Source organism: Tenrec ecaudatus, chromosome 7, assembly GCF_050624435.1.
Source record: "Tenrec ecaudatus isolate mTenEca1 chromosome 7, mTenEca1.hap1, whole genome shotgun sequence".
In the NCBI taxonomy this organism is placed as follows: domain Eukaryota; kingdom Metazoa; phylum Chordata; class Mammalia; order Afrosoricida; family Tenrecidae; genus Tenrec; species Tenrec ecaudatus.
The window spans coordinates 70,660,593-70,674,670 of record NC_134536.1 but is presented as its reverse complement, the minus strand read 5'-3'; the positions used below and the strand labels follow the sequence as shown (position 1 = coordinate 70,674,670).

Below are 14,078 nucleotides of genomic sequence, written 5' to 3'. Positions count from 1 at the left end.
CTGATTATAGATTTGTGTATTTGTGTGTGTTTAATTCTATAGTGGATCCTATCCCCTTATGCTAATCAATGATATAGCGTGTCATCTGAAAATCATGTTCAATATATGTTTAATATGTATATTAATTCTCAGCCATTCATTGTAGCATAAGCAAGAGATTGTCTTTAAGCCTGCCCACCTTGCTAACATATTTTAATGATCATGTATTGCGTAATGAAAGTGTTTTGACTCTTAAAATATTTACTTTCCACTCTCAAGACACCTATGTTGAGAGCGGATTGAGAATTGTTTTGGTGTCGCTCTGCGAGGTCCTCGTTTAGGCTTGCTGTCACTTAGCTGCGCTTCTTCTCGTTTGCAGAGGTCCTTCTGCAGCGCCATGGTAGAAGAACTGAGGATGTCCCTCAAGTGCCAGCGCCGGTTAAGACACAAGCCACAGGCCCCTGTGATTGTCAAGACGGAAGAAGTCATCAACATGCACACATTTAACGACAGAAGGTTACCAGGTAAAGAAACCATGGCATAAAGCTGGGACGCCAAACACCCAAGCACAAACTGTCGTCGTTTATCCAAACAATTTCGCGAGAATGTTTCCTGTGGAAATACGCAACCTGGGCAGATTAAATGAGTTACCTCATACCGCTGTCTATGAACTAGAGACTTTGTGATCGGAGCAGTTACGATGGTCAGACTTGATTCACAAACAGCCTGGATCAACCAAGTTTCACGGGGTTACACTGTCTATCATGGTTCCTCCCTTCTGCTGAGTGAATGTCACCTGCGCATTTGTGACCGGTTTCAAATGCAGTCCAGTGAGATATTATCGGTTCTTTTTGAAGTCCAACTGTCGCCAGGAAATGGAATATCAATGCCCAACAGGGTAGCCAGTAAAAGAATCATTGTGAAAAATTAAAAATTACTTGGAAGCAGCAAACACTGTAGTGTTTTGAGAAACAGTGCAGTCTTCTGAACACCCAGATAACAGAGCTGATGATGTACTTCCCCCTGACTACTCAGTACAATGATCATTTGAATAGACAATGTGTGTTCATAGAACGTGAAACAAACAAACAAAAACATCACACAAAACAAATCGGAATTTCCTGGCAAGTGGAATATAAAGCAGACCATCATGTGTTTTATTTTTGTTTATGTTTTGTTCTTGTTAGTCTGTGTCACTGATTGAAATAGAAATGTCAGTTACCAAGGCAATAATGTTTTTCGTTGTTTTTTCTTTCTTAAATTCACCAAGGTGGGAGCTTTAACAAACAACTGCTAGATCCCTATCAGTTCTCTGCCCCCCACACAGTCATGTCACCCACCCGACCCCAAGAGTGAGAATTAAAAGCAGCAGTTGGCTCAGTGATCCGGGGTTCAGGAGGAAGAGGATTTGTAATCATTGCCATAAGTGGTAAAAGAGGGCCGCGTGGTGATGGTGATGTGGAAGCTGGAAGCTTCCACTGTAACATTCAGATCTGTCAACTCAACCCCTCATTCCTGCCATAAATGAACTTGACGGAGGCTGGGCGGATCTTGGTGATATGAGAAAGGGGACTGGTCATCTATGGAAAGTATGATGGAAGAACTTTGAAGAGGACTGCATTCATCAATACAGTCACAATGTTAAATGAACAAAATCCTTGAGCAGTTTTTTTTTCAAAAAAAATGTTCAGGTTTATTTGTGGAAATGCAAGATTTCTATGAAAATAGTTTTTGTATGGAAATTTTTGTAATACTTTTTATCAACAAAATAAGAACATGTGTTCCAGTCAAGGGGTGTGATGTCAAGCATGAATGGTAGTGCGTGTGCACCACCAACGTTTGGTGAAAACTATTTTTATCAAGAGAAAAGGAGTCATAGAAGAGAAATATTTTCAAGTTAGATAATATAAAAGCTAGGTGCACTACCACCACTGCTTACCATGCCACACCCCTGGCTCCACGAGGCCGATCACATACTGTAACGGACACTTGTATGTAAAATGGGAAAAGACACGCGCCTCTCGACAACATTGTGATAACAGTTGAGTGCACACAGTTTGCTGTTTGAACCCAATGCACAAAATTTAAAAAAATCATTAAAATGATGTCCATTTTACTTTCAGCTTTGACTTTCATTTTTCTCTGACATGAATCATAAATGCTCCACTTTATTGTTGTCTTCAGGGAAGCACACGGCTTCAGTCAGTATAGGTGGCCCGGGATGGTCATCTTCCAATGGCCTCAAGACAAGCAACAAAAGCTTGGGGGATGAGTTACTAAGACGGATAAAAAGCTGGGCGGGGAGGGTGGTACAATGTGATCTTTAGGTTTTGTTACTTAAAAACTAAGATGGGGAATTTTTAAAGTTTATCAGTTCTTGGGTTGACATTCCTGGTCTTCTTTTAGAAGTGGATATTGACTGTATGTGTATGCATAAGACACTCCAGTGGTCACTGAGATATTTTAGAGACTCAGCCCGTAAATTTAAAAAGTTGCCTGTGCATTGATAATTCAGCAAAGAATATGGAAAATAGAGACTCAAAGTCAAAGTTAGAAATGATGTGGTTTAGATGGTTGGACTTTAAGGGAATCTTGATCAGAAATTTAGTTTGTTTCACTCAGGGGGGAGAAAAGGATACCCAGCCTGGACAGAGTAAAAAGTAAAGGAAACGCTCTGAATTATTTCTTGAAACGTACAAAAGCTGTACCGATTGTTTATGCCTAAATTAAATTACACAAAAAATTAATATCCAACATTTTCAGAATTTCTAGTGTCAGGTTGTTTTACATTTTAAAATATAATTTTTTGATAGTTGTATCCCTAAACTTGATTTTAGAAAGTTACAATGTCACAACTAAGCAAATGCCTGCCTTTTCTTTGGACATGTAATGAAGATGGCCTAGTGCCCGGAGAAGGACGCCCTGCTGGGTAAAGTAGTGGTCAGGGACAAGGAGGAAGGCTCTCAGAGAGTGGGATTCATGTGGTGGCTTCCACAATGGCTGGAACCTCTCACGGCCCATGAGGATTGCACATGACTGGCAGTGTTTCACTCTGTTGGACACAGGATTGCTTTGGATCAGAATCAACTGGAGGGGACTTACAGTGATCCCAAATAGCATAACTCATGGAGAGATTTGGGATATTATTAAAGTTTTTGTTACTCAGATACTGATCAGATTTTAAAGCACTTTTAAAATTTCATTTCATCAGTAGGCTAATTTTATAAGAGGAAGGAAGTAATGACATCTCTTTTAAATATTCAGGAAATAACAATTTAGACTTTTGGTAAAACTTACCATTATTGTATTCAAAATTCATTTGAAAAAAGTGTAAAAAGTCTGCTGTATCTAAATTTTATAAGTAAATCATATGCATAAACGATGTATATTATGTGATTTTCATCTGATTCCAAAAGTGTCTACATTATTGCCCAAACAGGTATTATTAAGTGCTTATGCATATGGAAGAGCCAATTCTTAATCTAATAAAATTCTGATTATTCATAATGAGAAAAGATATAATACTGCCCCTTTCTTCTTACCTGTTTTTCTAACTCATCCACTATAAAATAAATGCTTTCACAATAAAAATTAATATGGTTTTAATAAAAAATACTTCATAAAATGGAACCTGTGAACATTTATGAAATGGGAAGCTTTTCATGTTAGTACCTGTCAAATCATGCTAAAATTTGGAAGCCAGTGTAATTTATATCGTTAGAGCTTAGGTCTAATTCAAAACATTCCAACTTCAGTTTTTTAGAGCTCAAGAAACATGTGTTACAGTGTAGATAAGGAATACTTTCTTAGAAAGCCATGCTGAACTATGAGATTTTAAGAATCTCCTTTAATGTATTACCTTACATTGTACCTTGCTTTAAAATATTATGAACCTAATTTAGCAGTGATTTTAAACAAATATAGTCCTGCTTAGTTACAACGGGGAGTTGCTGATTGCCTACATTTTCAATTACTTCTGAAATATTATACTTGCAAAGAACACTCTTAATTAGCAATGCATATTACTTTAAGTTCAATTTGTAGAGTTTGTATGTAATTTCTAATACAACCATGTTAACTATCTGAACTTTTTACCCTATATTTCACTCATCGTGACCAAAATTTCCATGAGATTAAAAGACACATTATACTTATGGATATGCATTTTAACAATAATTTTAACGATTTATATTTGATCTCTGTTTCTATTTCCGAGATTGTGTGGAGATATAGGCTAGGCGCTGTAGCTGCAGCTCGCGCGTGCGCATACCCCGGGAGGAGCGCACAAATGGACGTGGAAAGGATCTTGATCATCGTCTTTCAGGATAAAAACACAAAGCACACACCATTTAGTCAGTTCCAACTTGGGCTGAGTCCGTGCGTAACAAGCTACAACTGCTGCTTCACAGGGCTTTCGGATTGGAATCTTCACCAGGTCTTTTACACATGGTCTCATTGGCTGGGTCCTGACTCTCACCGTTCTAGTTTAATAGACCAGTTAAACGCGTTAGCCACTCGGACCGCCCCGTGAAGTCCCACCAATTGCTTGCTTCACTAGTCAGAACTTTCATATGGGTATCCATGCCTGAAAAACTGGTGGGAAATAAATATGGTCTTCATTTAAGACAGCCATGGGCCAGCGACAAGAAAGGTCCTATTTTTAAAGAAAAGCAAAATAGGAACCTATGTGAGCAAAGAACTGGCAATCTCTGTCACACCTGGTCACGCACCCTAATTTACCAAATCCTACCTAATTCTTCTGACCACCAACTTTGTTCATCGACTGTGCCATCTACTGGTTATTTTATTTTTATTAAATTATTGCATATTTTATTGTTGATTGTTTTCTCTTGCGTTTATTTTACTTATTATCTCTCAAAGTGTGACTCGTTTCGTTTTTTAAAAATCTTGACATCTTAGTTTTAAGGGCATGCTAGTTTCTTTCTTTCTTTCTGTCTGTCTTTCTTTTTTTCTATCTTTCTTTTTAATATCAGTGACTGTATATTGTAAACTAGGCTCTGCGTTAGACACTGGGGATCGAGTGATCTACAATAAAGGTCAAGATACTCGCTCTGAAAGTTCGGGGTCTGGCACAGGATGCAGCCCGAATGAAATGTGCTAGTAAAGACGTAGGGCAGTTTGAACGTGTCGTCACAAGCGCTCTTTGTAGTCAGACTGTGCTGAATTATGAGACTACTCTCCCTAGGTCTCAAGCAGTTCAAATTAACAGTCGGCAATATAAACGCTGATATAAATTTGCCAAAGGATACTAAGGGAAATATTAATGGGTAGGATGGAAGGCATTATTAGTCGAGGTTTGCCGCCTAAGGGCGCACAGTTTCCTTTCGGTTCCTACCTCTGTACACCAGATGCGATCCTTCCGCGTACGAAGAATTCAACTAAGATATAAGCTATTCTGTTGGTTCATTACTGAAATAGGATATTCTGACGAGCAATTTTGTCTGATACACAAAATGTGGCAGCATCCATTTACTAAGTATTTCTCTGACTTCTGTTATTCACACATATATTTAAATGTTATTTTGTCCTCATGTAATTGGAAGAAAATATTTACCCAGTCCTTCTTTTATTAGAAATGTTCTTGCTTTTCTTTCAGGATGCTAATAAGCATTGCCCTCATACTGGGAACTTGTTGAAACAGAGTTGAATTGAGTCATGTCCCTAATATTTATGTCTTGTCTAAAATCTTACAAGAAAATGGATTTAAATTTCACTCAGAACACACATGATGGTAAATAAAGGTATACTGTACTAGGAAAGTTTATGTTTTTTTTGGAAAAGCACCTTATTTAGACTAGAGAATGTGGATAACTTTTTCGGAGAAAGTGATCTGTATACTGAGATATGAATGATGAAAAGCAGGTACGCAGGAGACAGAGCAAGAGAGCATCTAACAAGTCTAGGACAAAGAATTCATGGCCATTTGTGATAATGTCTGCATTAAAACTGTCAGACCTTAGCGGAGTTGTATAGGCAACCTTAGTGATTTGATCTTTATCCAAAGAGTAATGGGAAACCACATAAATGTCCTAAGTGGAAGGAAGATTGTTGAGCCGGATCTGCTTTTGAAAAGGCCACTCAAGCTGAAACTTGGAGACTGGATTAGTCGTTATAATAGACAATGTAAGAAGATTAGTTAGGAGGCCGTATCAATGGGGAGTTCTTTCCAGATTATATTAGTTTAGATGAGATTAGAGTAAATCAGTAGCAGTGAAGATGAATCTAAAGGTATTTAGTAGATAAATGTTACATTATTTCATAGTGAATTAAATAATATATAAAGACCATTGCATTGCTCTTGCCCTCGCTTCTAATGAGTGCTTTATGTAAATTATCGCCTTTAATTCCCCTGCAACACTATGAGGCAAGGACTACTGACAGCATTTTATAAGGAGACTACTGACAGAGAAGTTGAAGATTCTAGTTGGACAGGAGCTCAACCCAGGTAGAAGGGCTCCAATGTTTTTCCCTGCTATATGTATTAAGAGAAGCTAGATTTCATCCCAGAAGTGAGCAGGATTCCTGTGTGGTGCACTGAGATACTTTCTGCACACTAACTGAAAGGACTATTCAAACCCACGCAGAGGAATCTTAGAAAGCTCTACCTGGTGCTGGGCTTTCAAAAGGCCTCCAGCCTTGAGGTGCCGGTGAAGCAGTTCTGTCTGCGTACATGCGGCACTGTGATTCCAAATCCACAGGAAGTGATGAGCAACAATAAGCGATAATGGCATGCAGGGCGGTTACCATCATGATGGGATGCATCTCGTTCCTGAACATTCTGCTGTGAGCTTTGATTTTTTTGTGTGTGTGCTTTGTTGTTGATGGCTCTCTGGCTACTGACTTTCCTATACTAATTTACGATCCAGATTGCTTCTATTTTGCATGATGCTCTTTGCTTTTTAATTTGAGATGTCCTCCTTGGATACCTGTAAAGGTGTTTAGCAAAACCTAGCGTGGCTTCCTAGAAGGGTCTCCAAAGGGCACTAGAGAGGTGCGGTCTGGAAGGAGAGGAAAACCGAATCAGTGAGATTAGTAGCGATTACACATGGAGCGACAATCTGCATGGTCAGCAGTTCAAAACCACCAGCTGTTGGACGTGCAGGTGGGAAAGATGGGACTTTCGACTTCAGTAAATGGTTACACACTCAGAAGCTCACCCTGGCGGATCTTCCCTGTCTTTCAGAATCGCTGTGAATCAGCAATAGCCCTATGGCTGTTGAGGTAGCAGTGAAATCAGCATAACAATCATGAGGCTCTGCAAGAACAGGCCACCTTTCATTGTTGGCCCACTGAGTCCTTGGGACTCACAACTAACCCTATGGCATCTCATAGCAATGGCAGGAATGTCCTGTATGGTTAAAAAAAACTATGCTACATTTATGATGGATGTTACCATCAAATTAAATCTAAAAGAGAAGAAAGCCGGTTATGTTTTTAGATGTGTGAGGGCAAACACATGCATTTAGTTTAGTTTTCGTGTGGGTTTTTTTGTTTTGTTTTGCTTTGTTTGCTTTCCTAACATATTGAGCTTGAGATATTTCGGAAACAGCCAAGTGAAGATGTATTTTAGACAATTGAGTCTACATGTGCAATCAGCATCTTTAAAAAGTTAAATAAAGAAGTAAGTGTGAACAAGAATACGTAGGCAAAGAGTACTCACCAAGAAGAGGCGAGAATCTAAGACAAGCTTTGGCCACCTCAAAAGTTGTTGGATAAAGCTTTTAGAAGAGATTTAAAAAGGCATGGGCAGGAGCATAAACTATTTTAAGTTTTAAAACTATATATTATTTTCCCATGGCACGTGAAGAGGGACTCATATGTTAGCTTGCAATTTCCTTATGTGAGAATGCAGTTAAATGATACAGCCTTTCATTCCTGAAGGAAAACTAGTCGTATCGACATTGTCCATCTAAGCAGGATAGAGAAGAAGCTTCCACTGCTCGTTTGGGCACCATTGGTGACATTAGCATTCAGGCTGCCATTAGGGCCGTGTCCTCTTGGAACTGTGAGCCGTACGTTGTACTAACCTGAGATGGCGCTTCACTTCTGGGATCGTTTAAAATTACATCCAGGCAGCTTTACACAAAAGCCTAAATTTAAATGTCCTATGACAGGTCTGAGTAACACAGACATCGACATCATTTGGACCTTGGGATTCTGTGCAATAGGACACTTTTCAAGTGGGTCTCGTGTGGCCAATCGTGCCCACGGGCAGTCTTTTCAAGGTGTTGGCAGGCGTTTGCAAAGTTCTGTTTAATGTGTACTTAGGTAGAGAACCAGAAAAGATCACAAAGGCTGGGCCAACTCCTGCTCAAAAGGTGGGATGAATGAACCATCCCAGCTCCCATACTTTCTCCTGCTCATAAAATATTGCATTCCAATCACGAGGTGTTCAGCTGTGCTATGGGCCTATTCAAAACCATAATGTCTTTATAGCAATATCTAGTTTTTAAGCAAACGCCTGGGAATAGTAGAGAAGCTAACATGTAAAATTAACAATGGCACAACCAGCCATTCTCTATTCTTGAGTGTTCTCAGACAAGATTTTTTTACTATGATTTACGTTGATAGAAAATAAACACAAACTTTCTTTTTGTTTTCATTTAGACAACCACACACACACACACACACACACACACAAATAGATGTCCAATTGTGACTCAGAAAGAATCCTGAATTTCCTTTTCTCCAAGGCTACATTGGTAACACCTTTGAATTCAATATGACAGGAATAAGATTTCATCTCGACAATATCAAACTCTGAAACTATCATCTCTGAATGAAAGCTTTCTGTGTTTTTCAGATATCTCACTTGCACTGAGATATCTTTTATTCCCATATTCATATGTTTCCATAACATTCCCATGCTTTCCAGTGTTGTGATTTTATGGCATCACCGAGTTGACTCCAATTTGGGGAACCCGAGTGTCAGATCGGAACTACTCCCTAGGATTTTCTAGGCTTCCACCTTCACAAAAGCATCTTGCCAGGTGCTTTTCTTTACAGACTCATTAAGTATTTGAACTGACAACCTTTCAGTTAAAAGCCAAGTGTTTAATCCATTTTCCATCAGGGCTTTGTCTCTCCCCTCTGCTTGCCTCTTGACAATGCACAATGGACAGAGAAATTCATACACGGGCATACAGAGAGCAAGTATGGTCATCTAGGGTGACCGAAATCTTTTTCTTTTCACGCAAAATGATGTTAAGATTTTCCATCAAAGTCCTTGTCTATATTTATTACTATGATGTAATATCCTATTGGCTGAAGACACTGTAATTATTATTTCTTCTCCAGTGGGAAGCTCTGGGGGTGCTTTCAGGAAATCCTTGAGCCGCTCATGCAAAGGCTGGCCTTTCAAACCTACAAGCCATTCAGAGGGAAAGCTGAGCCTATTTGCTCCAGTCAAGAGTGGTAGCTTCGCAAACACACAATATAGGGTCTCTGTGTTGGAACTGACTCCGTGGCAGTGGGTTTTGGTTTGGTTCTCCACTCAATGGGTATTGGGGAAAATTTTTTCCCCATAAATTAAAAAGAGTACTATTATTTTTCATTTTGTGCGTATCTTCTGGTGTTAAAATATCACTTCTATATACTCATACACCCATGGGCCTTAAGGCATACACTTATTTTCTGTTGTACAACACTGCCAAAGCCATTGTAGGAGTACAGTCACGCCTGTGCCATCAATATACAGAAGAGCCCAGTAACGCGGTCCCCCTCCAACTCTTGGTATTGTGTTTTCTTGCATTTTAATTTTTATCAAGTGGGTGCAATTCAATTCTGGTCTTGATTTGCATTTCCCTGATAAATAGTTTTACTGATCTTTTGCTACATTTACTACCTATATGCTTTTCATATTCAATGAAATGTCTACTCAGGTTTCTGCCCATTTTTCTATTGAATTGCTTTTTCTTAATAATTTCTAGGACTATCTATACTTTTCTTATTATCTTACCTGCCATTTTGTTACATATTCTGTAATTATCTTCTCTCCACATCTTTCTAAGTATTTTTTTACTTTCACCACGATGTATTTGTATAGTATGAAGAAGTTGCTAATTTTAATGTTGTCAAAATTCCCATGCTTTTATTTATGATTATCACTTTTGATAAATATGATAAATACTTCCCTTTCATGAGAATAAAAAATATGCATCTATGTTTTTCTAAAAATTTTAAAGTTTTGCCTTACCATTTTAAAGTGTGGGTTTTTTTCTCATACGGGTAACTATTTTTTCTTAATTTATTGAACAGTCTCTCCTGTGCTCTGTGATGTGGCATCTTAAATCAAACGCAGATGATGGTTTTATGTATTCATGGGCCTGCTTCTAGGCTCCGTACAGACATATTTCATTTTATTGTGCTTCAAAAATATTGCATGTTTTACAAATTAAAGTTTTATTGGCAACCTTGTGTCAAGCAAATCAATTGGTGCCATTTTCCCCCCAATAGCATATGCTCATTTTGTGTCTCTGTCCTATTTTGGTCTCACAATATTTGAAATATTTCCATAATATCACAAATTTAGTAGATTAATTTTTATATATACTGGGAAACCAAAAAAATCATATTATTCAAGTTACTGTGATATTTGTTTTATTGTGGTAGTCAGGAACCAAACTCAATATAGCTCAAAGGCCTGCCCATATTCACTTCCTTTCCTTAATTCATCTCTTAACATAACCATACTACACTGTCAATTACTATGGGTGGTGATATGCTTTTTGTCCCCAGGAAGTGAAAATTCTCCTCCTTTATGCATTGTCTTCAAAAATATCACCTAAACCACATAACTTTTATAATCGGTCATTAGATTTACACATACTCATGTGCATGGCATTGGAATTGGAATCAAATCCTATCTTTGCATCAGCTTGTAGAGAGTTGGGGTCTATTTAATACTGTCTTCTAGTCCATGAGCACTTATTTGTCTCCTTTAATATCTTTATTTTTATTTTTTGCATAAAGTTGTCACACATGTTTTGTTTCATTTATTCCTAGGAAATTATAGTTTCTATTGCAAATGATATATTTTTTCACCTGGTGTTTTTAAAGTTGCTGCTTCCACATAAGAATGCAATTGATTTTATATACATACCTCTCGAATGTCAAGTCAACCTGCTCTCCTCTCCTTTTATTTCTGCACATTGATCTGTTGAATTTTTATTTGCTATATATAGCCACATGCTATGAACATAATAAATGTCTAATTTTCTCTTACGCTCTTTTGCTTTTAAAGTTCTTTTTGTATTTTTGAGATATTTATGACTTCTAAGACAAGGTTGAGCATAATAGTGATAATAAAATTCAAAGTACACTGCCCTTGGGTCAATTCAAACTCACAGTAACCCCAAAGAAAGAGTCGGACTGCCGCTGTGTGGTTCAAAGGCTGTGAGTGTCCCACAAGGGCAGGACGCTTTATCTTTCTCTGCAGAGTGACTGGTAAGTTTGGACCATTGACCTTCTGGTTAGCAGCCCAATGCCCATCTCAGTAGGCCTCCTGGACTTCTTGTTCATAATAGTAAGTGCATTGGCTTTCTCCTTACTTTAAAAGGAGGAATGTTTCCTGAAACATAACTTCAATTTTCTTATTATCTCAACACTTGAGACTGTTTCCAATAGTACGACTCGCTATTTCTACACATCCCATAACCTGTCACATAATTATTTGTACTGTTCTCTGAAGTATTTTTTTTCTTTCCTTCTTTTAATTTTTAGGCCAATTGATTTCAAATGCATCCTGGAAGACTTGTGCATTTCTCAGATACATTTATTTATCATTTCTGATCCCATAATTAACTGTAGATGTCTATGGACTGTTCCTTATCATTCAAAACAGCATTTATTGAGTTCAGCTATGTGCCAAAGACTATGCTGACCCTTGAGTTACAAGCCTACATATGAGCTGTCTTCCAGGAGATGCTTGGTGGAAACAACACAGCGGTACAAGTACCTTAAGAACCTTGAGGTCTAGGCCATGTTTACACAGAGCCCTCAATATCCTGTAATTATTCTGTTGCAAACACCATCTAACTACGATTTCTGATTTCTAAAACCATTCCTCACACTCTCACTAGAGTTAATTATAAAATATAACCTTATGAAATTATTTCTTTGTTGCAAAGAGCGAAGGGATATTTGACTTTTCTATGTTTGTTACACTTAAACAATAGCATTTTGACACACAAACTGGTTCCAACCCATCTTCTTAGATCCATTCTGTCTACTGAATCTATGTAGTCTATGTTTCAGTCACGCCAAATAAATGACACATGATATTTCTCATGTTCTTGCTCTGCCCGCAAGGTCCTTAATTCTTTCTGTATCAGATTTTCTGCTAATGTTTCAAGACATACCTCACAGGTAGAAATGCCTCTAGGTTGATCCTTAAAGCCTCCCAAAACTTAATATGATGTCTTTCTCCTAGCAGCTGCTCAATTGCCATGTGAGAGATGAGGCTAATAAAGTAATCTGGTAAAGTAGCAGGAAACAGGTCAATACACAAAAAATCACTTTAAGCATTCTTAACACAAGGAATAATCTGGAAAAGAAATGAAGAAAGCAATTTCACTTAGCTTAGCATTTAAAAAATACAATAACGAAGGTAAGTTTAACCAAGGAAATGAGACACACCCTTTGAAAACTTAAAACATCACTGAACAATTAAAGAAGACTAAATAAACAAAAGAACACCCATGCTCATGTAACAGATATAAAGATGTCAATGCTAGTTAAATCAATCTTAAGTTCAACATACTATACACAAACTTTTAACAACTTTCTGTGCAGAAATGAACTAGCTAGCTTCCAAACATTGAAAGAACTCTTGAATAGCCAAAGTGATCTGAAAAAGAAAAATAGGAAAATTCTTAAAATTACATGCCCGTAAGTCTGAATAGTTAATTGTGTGTGTGTGTGTGTGTGTATGTGTGTGAGCTATTTGGACTAAAATAATAAAATTGCAGCCAAACCTCACTCTATATGAAAACTGACTCAAATGGATCAAAGACCTATATGTCAGAAATGTAGTTATACAAGTCACCACTTAAATATAGTCAGAACTATATTAATTTCACCTTCATGATATTATGAAACAAATTCCTTGTATACCTATTTCCATTTATGATCTACTGGGTTCTTATAGAACAATATGTACCTCAGTTTTCTTTCTTTTCCTGCCTCTTACCACCCAAACAATGAGTGCCTCTAAAGTTGTCTCTAACTCAAAGTGACCCTATTGGCCTTAGTAGAATTATGCTTATAGGGTTTCCAATACCTGATTTGGGGAGGGAATTATATTGCGAAGTTTATATTTTTTCTAAGGAGATTCTGGGTAACCTCAAACTTTCACGGAGCTCTCTTCTCACCATCACCGCTGCCCCCAAACACCCCACTCCTCCAACTGCAAAAAAAAAAAAAAGATAATTGACTTCAAATTATTTCCAATCCACAGTGACCCTAAAAACAACAACTGCTCCATGGTTTTCTGAGGATGTCATCTTTTAAAAAATGTTTTATTAGTGGCTCATACAACTCTTACCACACTCCATACATACATCAATTGTGTAAAGCACATTTGTGCATTCAATACCCTCATCATTCTCAAAACACTTGCTCTCCACCCAAGCCCCTGGCATCGGCTCTGAGGATGTAATCTTAATGGAAGTAGTTTCCAATTCTATATTTCTTAGAGAGTCTGGTGGGTCTGAACTGCCCCCTTTCATTAACCATAATCGTACTAGATTGCCTTTCTCCTACCATAAAAAAATAAGAAAAAAACCCCAAAATTACCATCAAATATATACTGATTCATAAAAATCATAAATAATGTTGCTGAGAATTCTTTTTTATCATTTTATTGGGGGCTCATACAATTCTCATCACAATCCATACATACATCCATTGTGTCAAGCACACATGTACATTTGTTGCTATCATCATTCTCAAAACACTTGCCTTCCACCTGAGACCTTAATAGCTGCTCATTTCCCCCCTCTCTTCCCCCTCATGAACCCTTTGTAATTCACAAATTATTATTGTTTTGTCATATGTTACACTGTCTGATGACTCCCCCA

General features: G+C 37.7%; 1 protein-coding gene across 2 annotated transcripts in view; it reads left to right on the top strand.

Annotated features, from left to right (window-relative positions):
• The window catches only part of GRIK2 (glutamate ionotropic receptor kainate type subunit 2), a 754,817-nt gene extending 752,557 nt beyond the window's left edge, over window positions 1-2,260 (top strand). The window contains exon 17 of one of the 2 annotated variants that reach the window (XM_075554727.1): window positions 359-2,260. In XM_075554727.1, coding sequence (XP_075410842.1) covers window positions 359-523 — 165 coding nt within the window. In that variant the 3' untranslated portion in view covers window positions 524-2,260. The remainder of the gene's footprint in view (window positions 1-358) is intronic. The other variant, XM_075554725.1, reaches the window with a different exon arrangement.
• Window positions 2,261-14,078: the final 11,818 nt, after the last annotated feature.